At 33.1% G+C, this 14,504-nt stretch overlaps 1 protein-coding gene across 2 annotated transcripts in view; it reads left to right on the top strand.

Moving 5' to 3' along the window:
• Nrk (Nik related kinase) overlaps positions 1–14,504 on the top strand; it is a 121,917-nt gene that overhangs the window by 47,141 nt on the left and 60,272 nt on the right. For both annotated transcript variants that reach the window (XM_040283837.2, XM_040283828.2), the window contains exons 3-4: positions 9,578–9,634; positions 10,821–10,892. In XM_040283837.2, the coding sequence (XP_040139771.2) occupies positions 9,578–9,634; positions 10,821–10,892 (129 nt within the window). The remainder of the gene's footprint in view (positions 1–9,577; positions 9,635–10,820; positions 10,893–14,504) is intronic.

Raw genomic sequence — 14,504 nt, 5'->3', positions numbered from 1 at the left:
TTTTGTGCAATTTGCTATTTCAGTGTTGTAGCACAATACAGAGCAGCTCCATTTGCAAATGATGTTACTACATATTTTGACCTATTTTTCCCTGCAGGAGTAATAACAAGGGTAATAAAACTCAGTTGAAGCTGCTGTATAAGCACACATAACTGCCTCAAATTACAGAGCAGTTTCTAAGCTACAAAGCCACTGAAACCACGAAGGCCCTTTTCTGACTCCTTTCACAGTTCTAAAAAGCATGACCATGACTGTCCCAAATTTCTGGAAGAGGAAAAATATCATTCTGGTATTTCTGTAATTTTTTACCTACAAATATGGTCCAGTATGCATTTTTTTAAATTAAACTAATCAAGATTTGTATAATTTGGGGGTTTGCTGAGGGAAAAAGAAGAGGTGAAGTAATTGGAACTTTCTCCATCTCACGTTTCCATAGTTGGTATAACTACAAGGTTGTATCATACATTTAGTGAAGAAGGTACCAGAGTAGAAGCTGGAGGAAACATGGATGAGAATTAGGTAATGTGATCTGACAATCTCAACTTGTGCCAATTTGGCAGAAGCTTCTACTGTGTTTTTACATTCATGCCCTCTGACCTTAACTAGTTCATATCTTTTTCCCTTGGGACTTTTTAACTGAAGACATTTGTGAGGAACTTTGGCCTCACAATGAAACCAGAAAGATGATTATAGGGTTTAAAAAAGGAAATTCACCTATGGATAAATAATCACCTTTGAGTACTGGAAGTAATTTTCTACACTGCAGCATTTTACAGCCTCTGTGAGAAAACTGAAATGTATCATAGGACACATTGGACAGTGATTCCCTTTTCTCCCATATTATTTTTAGCATAAAAAATTATATTTGCATCACAACCATCACATACATACATGTGTACACCCCTCCATGCATCTCCTCTCCTTTTGTCTGTCTGTATGTATGTATCTTTGCAGTACTGGGGGTTGACCTTGGTATATTGTACTACTGGACTACATCATCTCCAGCCCCCTTATTTCTTTATCTTATTTATTTGTTTGTTTTACTTTTCTTTTGAGACGGGGTCTCCCTAAATTTCCAAGGCTGTTCTTAAACTTGCAGTCCTCCTTCCTCAGAATTACAGGCATATTCCACTGTACCCAGCATCTCCTCCTATTTTAGAACTTCATGTTGAGATTGATGAGTGCCTACAATTTGCCAGGCAATGTAATATACCCTATCATTATACAAAGAGGGAATTTGCCCTTAGGCAGCTGCCAGTATAATAAAGGAGATGAATATGCAAATAGATTAATTAGGTAAAAGGAACTTATGATGCCTTAGAAACACACAGCATCACATGATCATGTGAGTTTCATTTGTGTTTTTTAAACAACTTGAATGTAAATTTATTCTCTGATATGTGTGAAATTATATATGTTCATGGTGGTCCAAAAGTAACAACTGTGCTATAAGTAATATTTATAAAGTCTAGCAACTATCTCAGTTGTTACTGTGCTTGATGAAAAAGGACCTCCTTTCCCTCTGGTACCTTTAACTTACAATGCTTGCTCTGAAAGTTGTAGCAGCTTGATCATACATGCCTTCAATCTTAAGGTGTCAAAGTCAAAATTGTATTTATTCAACTCCAGGCTTCATCTGTTCAAAGCCAGAAATATCTGCTTCTGCCTATTCTAAGTTTTTTCCAAAAGGAGAAAAAAAATCACACCTAAAAAAGAATTTGCTAATTTTGATTACACTTGGCTATTTCAAAACATTTGTGGTGATGGGATGTTCATGCAAATATTAACTCAGAGACCCTCTTTGGTGCCCTTTGACAGACAAATGATTGCCCTTTATTGTAGTATAATCATCAAAGTCTGTACCTGAGCAGTATACTAGACTTTGCAGGAATTAAAAAGAGTGTAAATCTTAATAATGTTTCAATTATCAAATAACATCAAACAACTGTACATCAGAGTCCCTTAAACCTACTTAAACACATCTAAAATTGAAGTCTATGGAATTCTTTTGAAGGTATCCCCAAACAGGATACATCTCCTCATTTTGCAATTGTTTTAAAGAAATAACTCTGCCTGATGAATAAGGTATGAGGTGGAGCATGATTAGTGTGTACCTTTTTCTTTTCCAATTCTATCTCCCAACCTTGGCTAGTTTTTTTCCACACAACTCTAATACCTGATCATGCTGAACACATCTTTCCCTTTGGAATTCTTGAAGACTAAGAAGGGAAACAAAATGAAGAGTTCCAATAGGAACTAACCGTCCTTATTTTCCATCTCAAGGATTGGTTAAGGAAAGGCCTTCTTGGAGGCAGGATATGATTTGTTCATGTTCAAAAGTCCTCTCCAGCTCCACCTTTTTGTTTCTCTGCGTAGACATGATGCTGACCAAAACTATCCTACTATGCATGTTGTCTCATTTTTCTGTAGCACAGCATCAAGTATTCTCAGATGCTGATGGCTACACTCTTGGTGGCCTTAAAGGATCACATGGTTTCTTTGCTAGTCTTCCAAACAAATGACTGGAAGGACAAAATTGTGTGAATGAAAAATAAGGTTACAAAGTGAACATGAGTATAGTGAGTAGCCTCATGGCCTTTCCCCACCACAAAACCAATTGAAAAGAAAAAAAGCCCAGGGGATTATGTGGTTTAGATTTGCCAACAGAAGGCAAAATAAATAACTGGAGGGACTACGCAGGAACTGCTAATGATTCAGCAGTCATTCCTCAACAATTTCTTTAGCAGTATGATATAAAAAATAGCCTAATCAAAATTACAAGGCCATCAAGGACTGTCCCATATTCTTTCCGGGGGGAAAAAAACGTGGTGATTATCTGCTGCAGAATGATGGATTTTCCCAACACAGCTGTCACAACTGCTATTTTAAATCATTTGTTATGGTTTAAAATGTGTAATCCCCAAGAAATTGATCATTACTGCAGTTCAATGCTGGTTTTTCAGTAACTTAACAATTCTGAGCTTTGCATCAGACTATTAACTAACAAAAGCCAGCCATAAACTGCTAAACTACTAATGGCTTATTTCTCTATGATGACTTATGTTTCTTTTAAATAAGGTTTTTACTTTAAACAAAATTTATACTGAAATTTCTGGCATGACAAAAAACAGGTGCACTCTTGTATCCCCTTATTTTCATCTCTCCTTTCTATATGGCCATTACTCAATTTTCTTGTTTTTTTTTTTTTTGTCTTCAGTGGCTGTGCCTTTCTATTCAGCTCATGATGTCCCAAACATTGGGCTCACTGTCTACTTTTAATTCTCTTAAAATGCTATGCCATCTTCATGGTCTAATTGACATTGTACCTCTTTGATGGAGCTTTCCAGTTATTCTATTCATCATTCACTCAATTAGTATTCATTAAAAGATCTTATCTACCACTATGCTAGGCACTAGAGATACCCAAATGAAAGCAATATATTCTCACACTTCACGAACTTTTATGTTTTACCTGATTTTATTCATGAAGTGAACAAATAATATAATGATGTGTTTGATATCTAGTATTTCTTGCCTCAATGTATTTTTCTACCAAATATCCTGTATTTAATAAATTTCCCCATATGCCTTTCACAACTTTGTCAATATCATTATTTGAGAAGACTAGGTACCACCTAGGGCCAGCAGTTGCTTCCTGTTCTACCACTATTCTCCCTTGTGCCTTCCCTCCATCTAGGTTTATCTCCTACATTTGTTAACAGAAATCATAGCAAATAACTAGAAGAAACATATCTAACTTAACAGGCCCAAAGGGAGAAAGGAGTCCCATAAAAAGAAAGTGGAAATATTGATATGTTTTGTGCCAAAAGTATGGGCTTGGGAAGATGGTGGACTGGTTGGCCAGTTAGAGGTCAGCAAGGCTTTCTCAGGTGATCAGAACACTGAATTCATAAATTTCCCCTTCAGTTATTGAGTTAACTATATTTGATTCTGGATCCCCTGTAGATAATTTGAGCTTGCTTTATTATTTTTGAGATATTATTACAAAGTGGAAGAAATCTAAAATATAGTAATCTGCTTCCAAAAATAAAATCAAGTAGTATGGTATTTACTCAATACTAATACAAATCATTTTATAAACAAGAAAATTATCATTCTTTTTCATTTTTTTATGCTATGTGTATCATGGTTTTCCTGCATTGTATTTGTTTAAAGCAAATTGTATTTTTCTAAAGCAAATTGTGCGTGTGTGTTGTATTGCGTGTCTGTGTTATAATATAAGATATTTGTTATAAATTAAACATTGTTAAGAGATATAACAATGTTTAATATGTGAGCTGTATCTTAAATTCAGGGACATGTAACATTTTCTGTTCATAAGATATATTCAGAGTACTAATATTCATCTTGGAGTCATTGCAGAGCATCAACACTGTAATAAAATATTTTCTTGGGGGAGAGCAGACTAAATAATGGTGCTTATTTGATTATCTAAATTAATTCATTAATAACACAAATCCTTGCCAAATTGAAATCAACACATTGAGGGATTTATGTTCTCTCCTGGGTAATTTCAACTAGTCCTGTGAAAAGAATACATGTTCTTCCTAATTACTGTGTTTTGTTGTGCAACCCCAGGAAACAGAGTTAGCTGTGACAGCATAAATTTGTCAGGAAAGCGTTTTAAGATCTTATTTATGTCCTGCTCATGGTAGCATATATTAATTCCTTTAACCCTTTTCACAGACTGTATGAGGGAATCTAAGAATTTATGTTAAAAACAAGTTTATATTTTTTATTCTATTCTCTAATTTTTATCAGATTATCCATTGTAAAAACTGTAAATTCCTCCAATAAACTTGTGACTTGGAACAATTTATCTTTCCACCTCTCTATCTTCCTCCTCTCAAAACCTAAAAATCTATCCTCACTCACTTTTTCTCCTTCCCATTCCAGACATCTATTCCCTTCATTATAGCTGAAGAACAGCCTCTCCTGGAATTTCTGAGGCTCTGGCCCTTTCTTTCCTCTGCCTTTCCTTTCCATAAATACATACCTGTTCATTGTCATGATTGTAGTTACCTCATCTGACTAATTTAACACATACTAAAACATAAATGAAAATAATCATATGTCTTTATTTCAGCTAATGTCTGAATAATCAGGAAGTTTCATTGCCTTAACAAAAGGGAGGAGAGGACTTGAATGAATTTTATACATTTTTCTGGTTATGGCATGTGGGGAGAAATTTTAAAGTAGCTGATCTCCTGTTGATTATCAAACCATAATTTAATATTTGCTTGATACATTAATAACAATCTTGAGTATGTTGAATGAATTGGATAATAAGACAATGAGTTGCCTAATATGAAAATGGTATACATCTTGATTCTCAGTGTCAATAGTCTTAAGCCTACAGTCAGGAATGGATATTGTTTAGTCAGCTTTAATTCACTTTGACAACTATGCTTGACTATAACAACTTTGAGGAACAAAAGTTTATGTTGAGCTCCCAGTTTCAGAGGTTCAGTCTATGGTCAGTTGACTCCATAGCTCTGGGCCAAAGATGAGGCAGAACATCATGGCAGAAGAGCATGGCAGAGGAAAGTTGCTCAGTTCATGGCAGTCAGGAAGCAGAAAGAGACAGCTGCACTTACCATGGAGAAAATATATAAGCCTCAAAGTCTTGCCCCCAGTGATCTACTTCTTTCAGCCACACCTTGCTTCCCGTGTGCCACCATCCAGTACAGTAGTCCTTTCAAAATATAAATCCATTAAATGGATTAATCCACCTATCAGGTTGCAGTTCTTATAATCTAATCATATCACTTTTGAGCATTCTAACACATGAGATTTTGGGGGACACTTTATATCCAAACTATAACAGCTATAAAACATTTCTATTATATATCATCTTCTATACACAGCCTATGGACTTACATAAATGATTTACGTAACCATTTCTTATGATAAGAATGAGATCTAAGAATTTTCTTCTTGCTCTTTGACTCTCAAGAATTATTTAATAAGAGGAAATTCTATCATCTGTGATATCATGGATGAACTTAGAGGATATTATGCTAAATGAAATGAGCCAGGCACAGAAAAAAAATAAATGTTTTAACTATGTAAGTAATCTAAAAAGAGGCAAACTAACAGAAACAGAGTAAAATAGTGCTTGCTAGAAACAAAGTACAGTGTAAGGATGGGAAAATGATCAAACAACATGGTGACTTTGGTTAATAAAACTATATTGGATAATTATATGTATAAATAATTAGAACAAAATTTTTAAAAAAGTCAAATACATTGTATACTTAGAATTTTTAAGAGATTTTTTTAAAAAAAATTGATATAGCATTGTATAGTGTGATAATTCAATAAATGCATACAGTGTGTACTGATAAAATCAGAGTATTTAGTGTTTCCATATCCTTAAACATTTATCATTTCTTTTTGTTGGGAACCTTCAAACTCAATAAAATAGATTTTAAGGCTTATATTTTCCCCACTAAAATAAACATAAGCATGTGAGATGATGCATATGTTAAGTAGTTTGATTTAGCCATTCCACAAGGTAAGCATATATTAAGTCATCTTGTTAATGCACCAGAAATGTATACACTTTTTATTTTCAAATATAAAAAAATATATACAAAGGCCATTTTGTGTACTCAAATTCAATCTAAGGGAGTAGCTACTAGTACAGCTCCTGTTTCCTATGGATTACTGATTATTGCTGGTAAGAAAAAGAGAACAAAATCCACATTTATAATTTAGGGCTCTTGTTATTTTCCTATGTGAAATTCTCTACAGCCAATGACAATTGTGATTATTTAACACTCAATGTAGAATTCAATACCACACTCCTTTCTTAAACACTGTTAAAACACAGATAATGCTAACAAATAATGGTTTGACTTCATTTGCTATAGATTGTACATTGTAACTGAAAAAAATACGCATCCTAAAAACCAGATATACATGGCCTAATTCAACATCTCACTGTTATTCAGCTAAGGAGGTCACCAAACAGCTTCCATATAATCAGTGAACCACAAGATGGCACTACTGAACAATTATCTCAAGATAACTTCTAGGTTCTCTATGTAGACATACAAAACCTCTTCAAAACCATTGACAATCACTTCGAGAGAACAGAGTTTGAAAGGAGAAAATAGCAATTTTGCAGTGGAAAAAAACCTGGCAAACATTACCTTAGCTAAATGATAAAGTTAGCATCACCATTGATCATATAATGATCATAGTAATGCCACACACCCCTCACGTTTTGTGAAGAAAAGATATTTTATCTCTGTGATATTTTTTTCCCCAAAACCCATAACCTCAGTCTAATCACAGGAAAACATCAGCCAAACCCAAACTAAGGAACATTATACAAAATACTTAACCAGTACTCTTAAAAAGTGTCAGTCATGAAAAATAAGGACTGGAGAAGTTAAGGAGACATGGTTGTTAGTTAGAATATGGGATCCCAGTTTGGGTCCTGAAAAAAAGGACATTAGTAGAAAAACCAGGAATATTAGAACAAGCCTAAAATTTAATTAAGGGCATTGTACCCATATTAATTTCTCAGTTTTGACAACTGTACCGTGGTCATGAAACATGTTAACTTTAGAAAAATCTGGGTGAAGATATACAGTGCAGATGTGCTATCTTTGAAACTATTATCTGTTCAAAAATATTTCAAAATAACTTTTCAAGGTCAAAATACAGGGGAACTCTCTCAAATGTTATTTTAATGACAATTTATCTTTAGCTATTATCTGTGCATACCAGACTTCTATGTAAGCTTGTATAATGGTTTGGTCTTAAACAATTACATTCCAAGATCTAGGGTTTTAGTCCTCTGTAGTAACAGTATATTTTGAAACCCAACAATGGGATACATTGTCAGACAAAATAATTTTGTACAATTTTCAAATGAAAATCAACTGTATATAGTGAGGGTAGAACCAAGCTGACATTTTTTGTTCTATGGCCATGGATAGCACCTTTTAATGACATTCAGTTATCCTACTACTGTATAACACAAGTTTAATGGCTATACATTTCAGATTTTAAAACTTTTAAAATTCACTATCATTTAAATCAAATAATGTGTGGACTAATATCTTTCTTAATATGCTAAATAATCTGTATTACACAGAATAGTAGTTTGGCCCATAAATAACCTCTTAGAATCAAAGAAAGGGACATTGTCATTCTTTTAAGGGGTCTATGAGAACCAGTTTCCAACATGTTTTATTTGTGCATACAGATATGGGAAATTTTTCAGTAGGAAATATTTGTAGGGATAGTTAGTAAAACAATGCTTTCTAAATCATAATTGCTATTTGAATACATCTATGTGTGTGTACATTTATAATTTCTCCCAAAGATGTAAATAAATTTGAAGTCTTCAACATATTCAGTAACTTTTATGAACTAAGTTCAGTTTAAGCGCTGTTGTAACCCTACAAAATAATCTCATTCTATCCAAATAAGCTGCTGCAATGAAGACAGGTGATAGTGTTCTTTTAGTTCCCTACTTTTGTATGACCTCATCTTAATTTGATTACATCTACAAAGAATCTGTTTTCAAAGATGGTCACAATTTGGGGTTCCAGATCAATTTGAACTTTGGGTGGAAACTGTTCAACACAGTCTAGCCCCAAAATCAAATTTTCTGCTAGAGAACTAGAAAATCAGGCATTCTTTTTAAGTTTATCCCAAACTTAAGTTACTCATACTAAAGCTGGACAGAAATTTCTTCTACTACCATAGCTTCAAATATGTTTACAAGTTACAACACAAAATAAGAGCTTTAAATTTAAACAAATATGTTCATTTTTTAAAACTTTGTAATTTTACAACTTGCTCTTCATTCAAGAAAAGAATAAGTTCTTAGAACTCATCATGTTTCCAATAAGAAAGAATCTTTTAGAACTAGTTTCTTTCATAAACTTTTTGGTTTATATAATTCAGGACATATTAAAAAGTTTAGGCTATTAAATTAATTATGAGTTGTTTTTATTAGTGATCCTTGTTGAGAAATTTATGTATGTAAAGAAATGTCTATATATATGATTACACAAATGATGTGACTCTGCATTGTGTATAACCAGAGAAATGAAAAGTTGTGCTCCATTTGTGTACAATGAGTCAAAATGCATTCTGCTGTCATGCATAATTAGAACAAATAATTATAAAAAAGAAATGTCCACCTCCTTTCCCACCATCTTCTAATGAAAATTTGCATTTTTCATCCAGATGCTTAGGTGTCATACAAATCTAGACTAAATACATTAACTAAGCAACATGTTTAAATGATCAATTAATGTTCACACTTAGTACAAATATAAAAAGCAAAACTACTCCATAAACTTTCTTAATTATTTGGAGTGAAATGGTTGGGATTTCTTTAAAGTGTTGATAACTTAATATTTCTTTTTTATATATTTACTTTATATTTCATCTATATGTCATATTTTATATTTCATTATATGCTCTGTTTTTGACTTTATGTAATTTGTATAGTATTTTTTTTTAGTTTGGTTGCTTCTTGATAGCTACATAGTTAACATTTGACGTTTGTCACTATCCTGTGTTTCAGGGACTCCATGAAAAGACTGGTGCATTTACAGCTGTTAAAGTGATGAATGCTCGTAAGGTAATATTATACTCTCTCTGTGTTCTGTTCCATTAATGGATAGTGTTCTTGGGATAAACAGCTCAGAAAATATTTTGTTTTAAAATCATTGTTTTATGTAATTATTGTTATCTTAATCTGGATCTATTGTACTTGTCACTTAATACTATTTATACACATTAGTATATTGTACTTATTGGTTCACTATATTTCCACATTTGTGTTGATGGGCTGGGATTGTGGCTCATTGGTAGAGCGCTTGCCTAGCATGTGCGAGGCTCTGGGTTCAATCCTTAGCACCACATAAAAATAAATAAATAGAATAAAGGTATTGTATCCAAGTATAACTAAAAAAACAAATATTTTTTTATTTTTATTTTTATTTTTTTTTAAAGAGAGAGTGAGAGAGGAGAGAGAGAGAGAATTTTTAATATTTATTTTTTTAGTTCTCGGCGGACACAACATCTTTGTTTGTACGTGGTGCTGAGGATCGAACCCGGGCCGCACGCATGCCAGACGAGCGTGCTACCGCTTGAGCCACATCCCCAGCCCCAACAAATATTTTTTTAAAACAGAAAATCTGAGTTGAAAAAACATACTGATTCACAGAACTGTTGTCAATATCATAGATTTTTTTTTCCAATTTGTTTAGGAAGTGAGGCTGCAACTATTTAGAGACTTGTGTGCTTTTTGTTTTGCCAGTAAATATGAAACATTGGAAACCAATCTGAGTTTCAATGGATTTTGAGGTTTTGTAGATTTACTTTGCTCTGAAAATCATGGCTTCCAAATTATCAACCTTGGTCTTTTTTGAATGAGAATCTAGAAAATATTTATTTTCTTGTTTTGGCTTGAGACACCTGGACCCACCTCTAATCTATATTTCAGATACTCAGATTTTTGAAATATTTAAAAATCGTGTTTAGCCAATAGATGATTGGTGTTAATTACCTGTGTTTATAAATGGAAAATAGTACTTTACTATTATTTAACTATAATTTTCCCATTAATATGGTAGTTACATCCATTACCATGAATGTTGTACCAAGTTTCTATATATAATAAGAAAGAATTACTAGTGAGACTCAAGAGGAATAATATTATCTTATTATTTAATTTAGTCCTAAAGGAGCACAAAATACTTAAGCATAAATCATTTTCAGAATGGACCAGTAGGTTTAATAACATTTCGTTCTTGGTTTTGCAGACTCCTTTACCTGAAATAGGAAGGAGGGTGAGAGTGAATAAATATCAAAAGTCTGTTGGATGGAGATACAGCGTGAGTATTAAAAGTGCTCATTAGCCCAGCAGTCCTTCCTTTAATTTTCAACTTTAAACTCATCTATTTGAATTGTCATTATTTCTATAAGGCTGCCCCTGAAGTTTTCTTGCCTAGAAGTGATAATATAATTATATCTTGTAACATGTTCACATAGATTCAGTCATCATATTTGAACACTAGCATTTGTCAAAGGGCAGGGCCTAGAAGAAATGGTCATCTGAACAGGAAAGTGTTGGCTGCTGAGGAAGGATGTTAAGTACATCTACAGAATATGGAGGCCTCTCACTGGGTGGTAACAAAAGAGGTATTGATGGGACCAAGAGCAAATTTTGCCTAAAACTGGCCTTGGAAATGTCTTTTGCACACCTTGTGCATGTGGTCTAGACTAAATAGCTTCTCTCCCATATGACTCTAACAACATTGACATTATATATGAGCCAAATGATGGTTTCTCCTTTTAAAAAAATACTTTTATTTGTAGATAGACACAATACCTTTATTTTGTTTATTTATTTTTATGTGGTGCAGAGGATTGAACCCAGTGCCTCACACTTGCTAGGCAAGTGCTCTACCACTGAGCCATAACCCCAGCTCAGCTTCCTTTTTTATTTTAAGAGCAATAGCAGACAGAACACCAACAGGTTACCCTGACTAAAAGCCTTCAAATATCTGGCAGCTGCACTTGAACACATGGAGGATTGTGAAGATGTATATTTACTTGTAACTTTTTGAGATATCTCTCATCCTAACTGGCTCAAAAATAAGCTCAGGCAAATAAAATTCTTTTTTCAATAGTTGTTGGTATTATATGGACCTAAAAGCAGAATTCCCACTCTTATCAATAAAATTCATTGCTATTTTCCGACATTTCTCCCCCATTCAACATAAGAGATTTAAATATTTCCAGCCTTTTGTGCCTTAATAAATATACTACCAGCACATTAAAAATAACATTTTCTATCAAGTCCATCATATCTGAGATCTTTTTAGTTATATTAGAAAAGTATTGCTAAACAGATTCATGATTTATCTTTTAAGTACTGGTCTCTCTTTATTTATATAATTTATCTTGAGAGATAAGGCATATCCAAAGGAAACAGTTATAACAGTCTTTACCAGATCAAGAGGTCACAAAACATATGGTATGAAAAATATAATTGTTTGATAGATTCCGATTTCATCAAACACTTATGTTAATAAAATTCTTTAAAGATCTTACCCCAAAACTTTTCTGGTATTTTTCCATAGTAAAACGGATTTTGATTCTAGAATTTGGTGAAATTACAAAGGAAGTTCTGGCATACTTTAACTGCCTCTTTTTGACAAAAAGCAGGGTATTCAGGTCAGCCTCAGATCAACTGGCCCTCAGCCAGGAAATGCTGTAGCATCATATTACAGGCGATGTATAAGAGTTTCAAATTACCCACTTGGCCTGATGGATATAATGTACTTATGTGTTTCTCACAAGCTCAACTTCCTGTTAATTGAGAGTGGCAAATACACTAATGCTTTCCAAACATATCTGATCTACATTTATTTGTTTAGGGGGAGTTTACATTTAAATAGGAGTTTACATTTAAACCTACTCTTGGTAGTTTTTTTCTTTTTTTTTTTTCCTAGTCAAGGACTTTGATTCTCTGATTATTTAGTAAGAAAATTCACTGCTAGCTAATCAGGCATTTAGCATCTTCAAAACACCTTTATTCCTTTGGGTCAGAAAGTATGTGACTTGCTCACACATCTTGTAGATGTCAGGGCTTCGTGGAAATAGCAATAATGTGGAAATTTAGGAAAAAAATTCAAACCCAAAGTCTACCACCAATGAGACAAAAAATACTTGGAAGAGTGGTCTTTTTATGTCTCTAGACCTCAGGTTTCTAATAGGTAAAGTAATTCCACAAAAACTCCTTCCCTGCTAAGAGTTTGGCTATTCTCCTATTCTTGCTAGGTGATATTAGCTTTGTAACAAAGAAAGAAAAGCAATCTCCTTGACATTAAAAAACCAAATAAGTCTCCATCTTGCCTCTGCTTCTTTTTAAGTTGTTATTTGTATTCCTAGATTCACTCCAGAATCTCATTCCTATTTATTATAGTATTATGAGTTCATATTCCTCTTGGTAGAATCTTAATATTATAAGCTGAGAGTACATACAAAATGGCTAGTGTCTTTGGTTTATTTCTATATGGTACCAGATATTGTTACCATTTCAAAGGAGGGCTACATCACAGAGATACATGGAAGTCTAAGAGTCTTCCAGAAATGACAGAAATGAAAGCCACAGGATTAACTTTTACCTTTGTAGAAAACAGATTAAGGGAATTTGAAGGGGATTTATTAATTCGTTTGCAAGGTTAGGATGAGACTCAAGCCTGTACTTCCATGTAATTCCTCATGCTATAAATGGGTAGTTTCATTCATTTATGCCTTCATTTTGCAATAAATAGAAAGAACCTTTCACTGGGGTTCCAACTGTACAAATGAGGCTCCATCCCCTTCCCCAACAAGACAAATAGGTACCTAAATTTATTTTCTAAAAGTTAAATATTTATGGATAAATTCACTGAAAAATCCTAGGAAAATGCCAAATAATGCTCTGCAGCTTCCAGCTATTTCTCTTAGATTTTTAAATGATACAGAAAACTATAGACATTTAGGAGGAGAAAAGCTAACTTACAAGCAAAAAATTGATTCAACTTGGTGACACTATGAAGCCTAGTGCATTTCCTTATATTTATTTCATGAGTATATTTAAAACTCAGCAACAGTGTAACTAAACATTAAAAGTAATTGCCCATTTTCCTGCTGGGTTTTAGAGAATAAGCTAAGAAGAAAACTGATTACTGAATAGATATATTCAGTTACCTATTCAATTCAGCTAAGAGATTTCTTTCCTCAAGTCATTAAGTCAGGGTAGTTGATGAAAATGCTAGGAAGAAGTAAAAATAATTGTTAGTTAACCCCTTAATTGCTTTTTACATCAGTTGTCCCTGTCTTGGTTCATTGCCCCCCAGAAGCAAAAAAATATCTTTTTTTCACTGAAATTCAGAAAAGGAAATCTTTGTATTTTTATTTAGAATCTCAATTTTTACTTTATAATCTACAAAATATTTCATTTTTGACAACAAAAATATTTCTAAAATGTTTATATAAATGAAACATTTCTAGATACAATGGAAGAGTCATTTTATTTTCAATCAAATATAATCTAGAGCTAGTAGGCATTCAAAGGAGCCCAGTGGTGAATCTATTTTTCAAGTGCAGAATTCCTTCCTGAGTCATCTAACATCATCTTCCAATTTGTTGTTCACTGTCTTGTATTAATCATCGTCAGTTTCATTCCTACATATGAATCTTATTCCTTGTGATTGCTTAAGTTAGAATCATACTACTTAAATACACAAATCAACAATATGTTCATTATAAATTTCTAGCAATCTAAGATAACTTTTTTGTAATATAAAATTTTCATTTTCTGCATGCATCTCACCTATATATATGAAAGTGTAGTAATTTTTAATTTATTAAAAGTGAGGATTTTTTTCCTAGATTGGCAAGAAATAAGGGTTACAGAAGAATTATCAAACTACTTGGTTGACATAGTACAAGCA

Source organism: Ictidomys tridecemlineatus, chromosome X (assembly GCF_052094955.1).
Source record: "Ictidomys tridecemlineatus isolate mIctTri1 chromosome X, mIctTri1.hap1, whole genome shotgun sequence".
Lineage (NCBI taxonomy): Eukaryota > Metazoa > Chordata > Mammalia > Rodentia > Sciuridae > Ictidomys > Ictidomys tridecemlineatus.
This window is presented reverse-complemented; position numbering and strand designations above follow the sequence as displayed.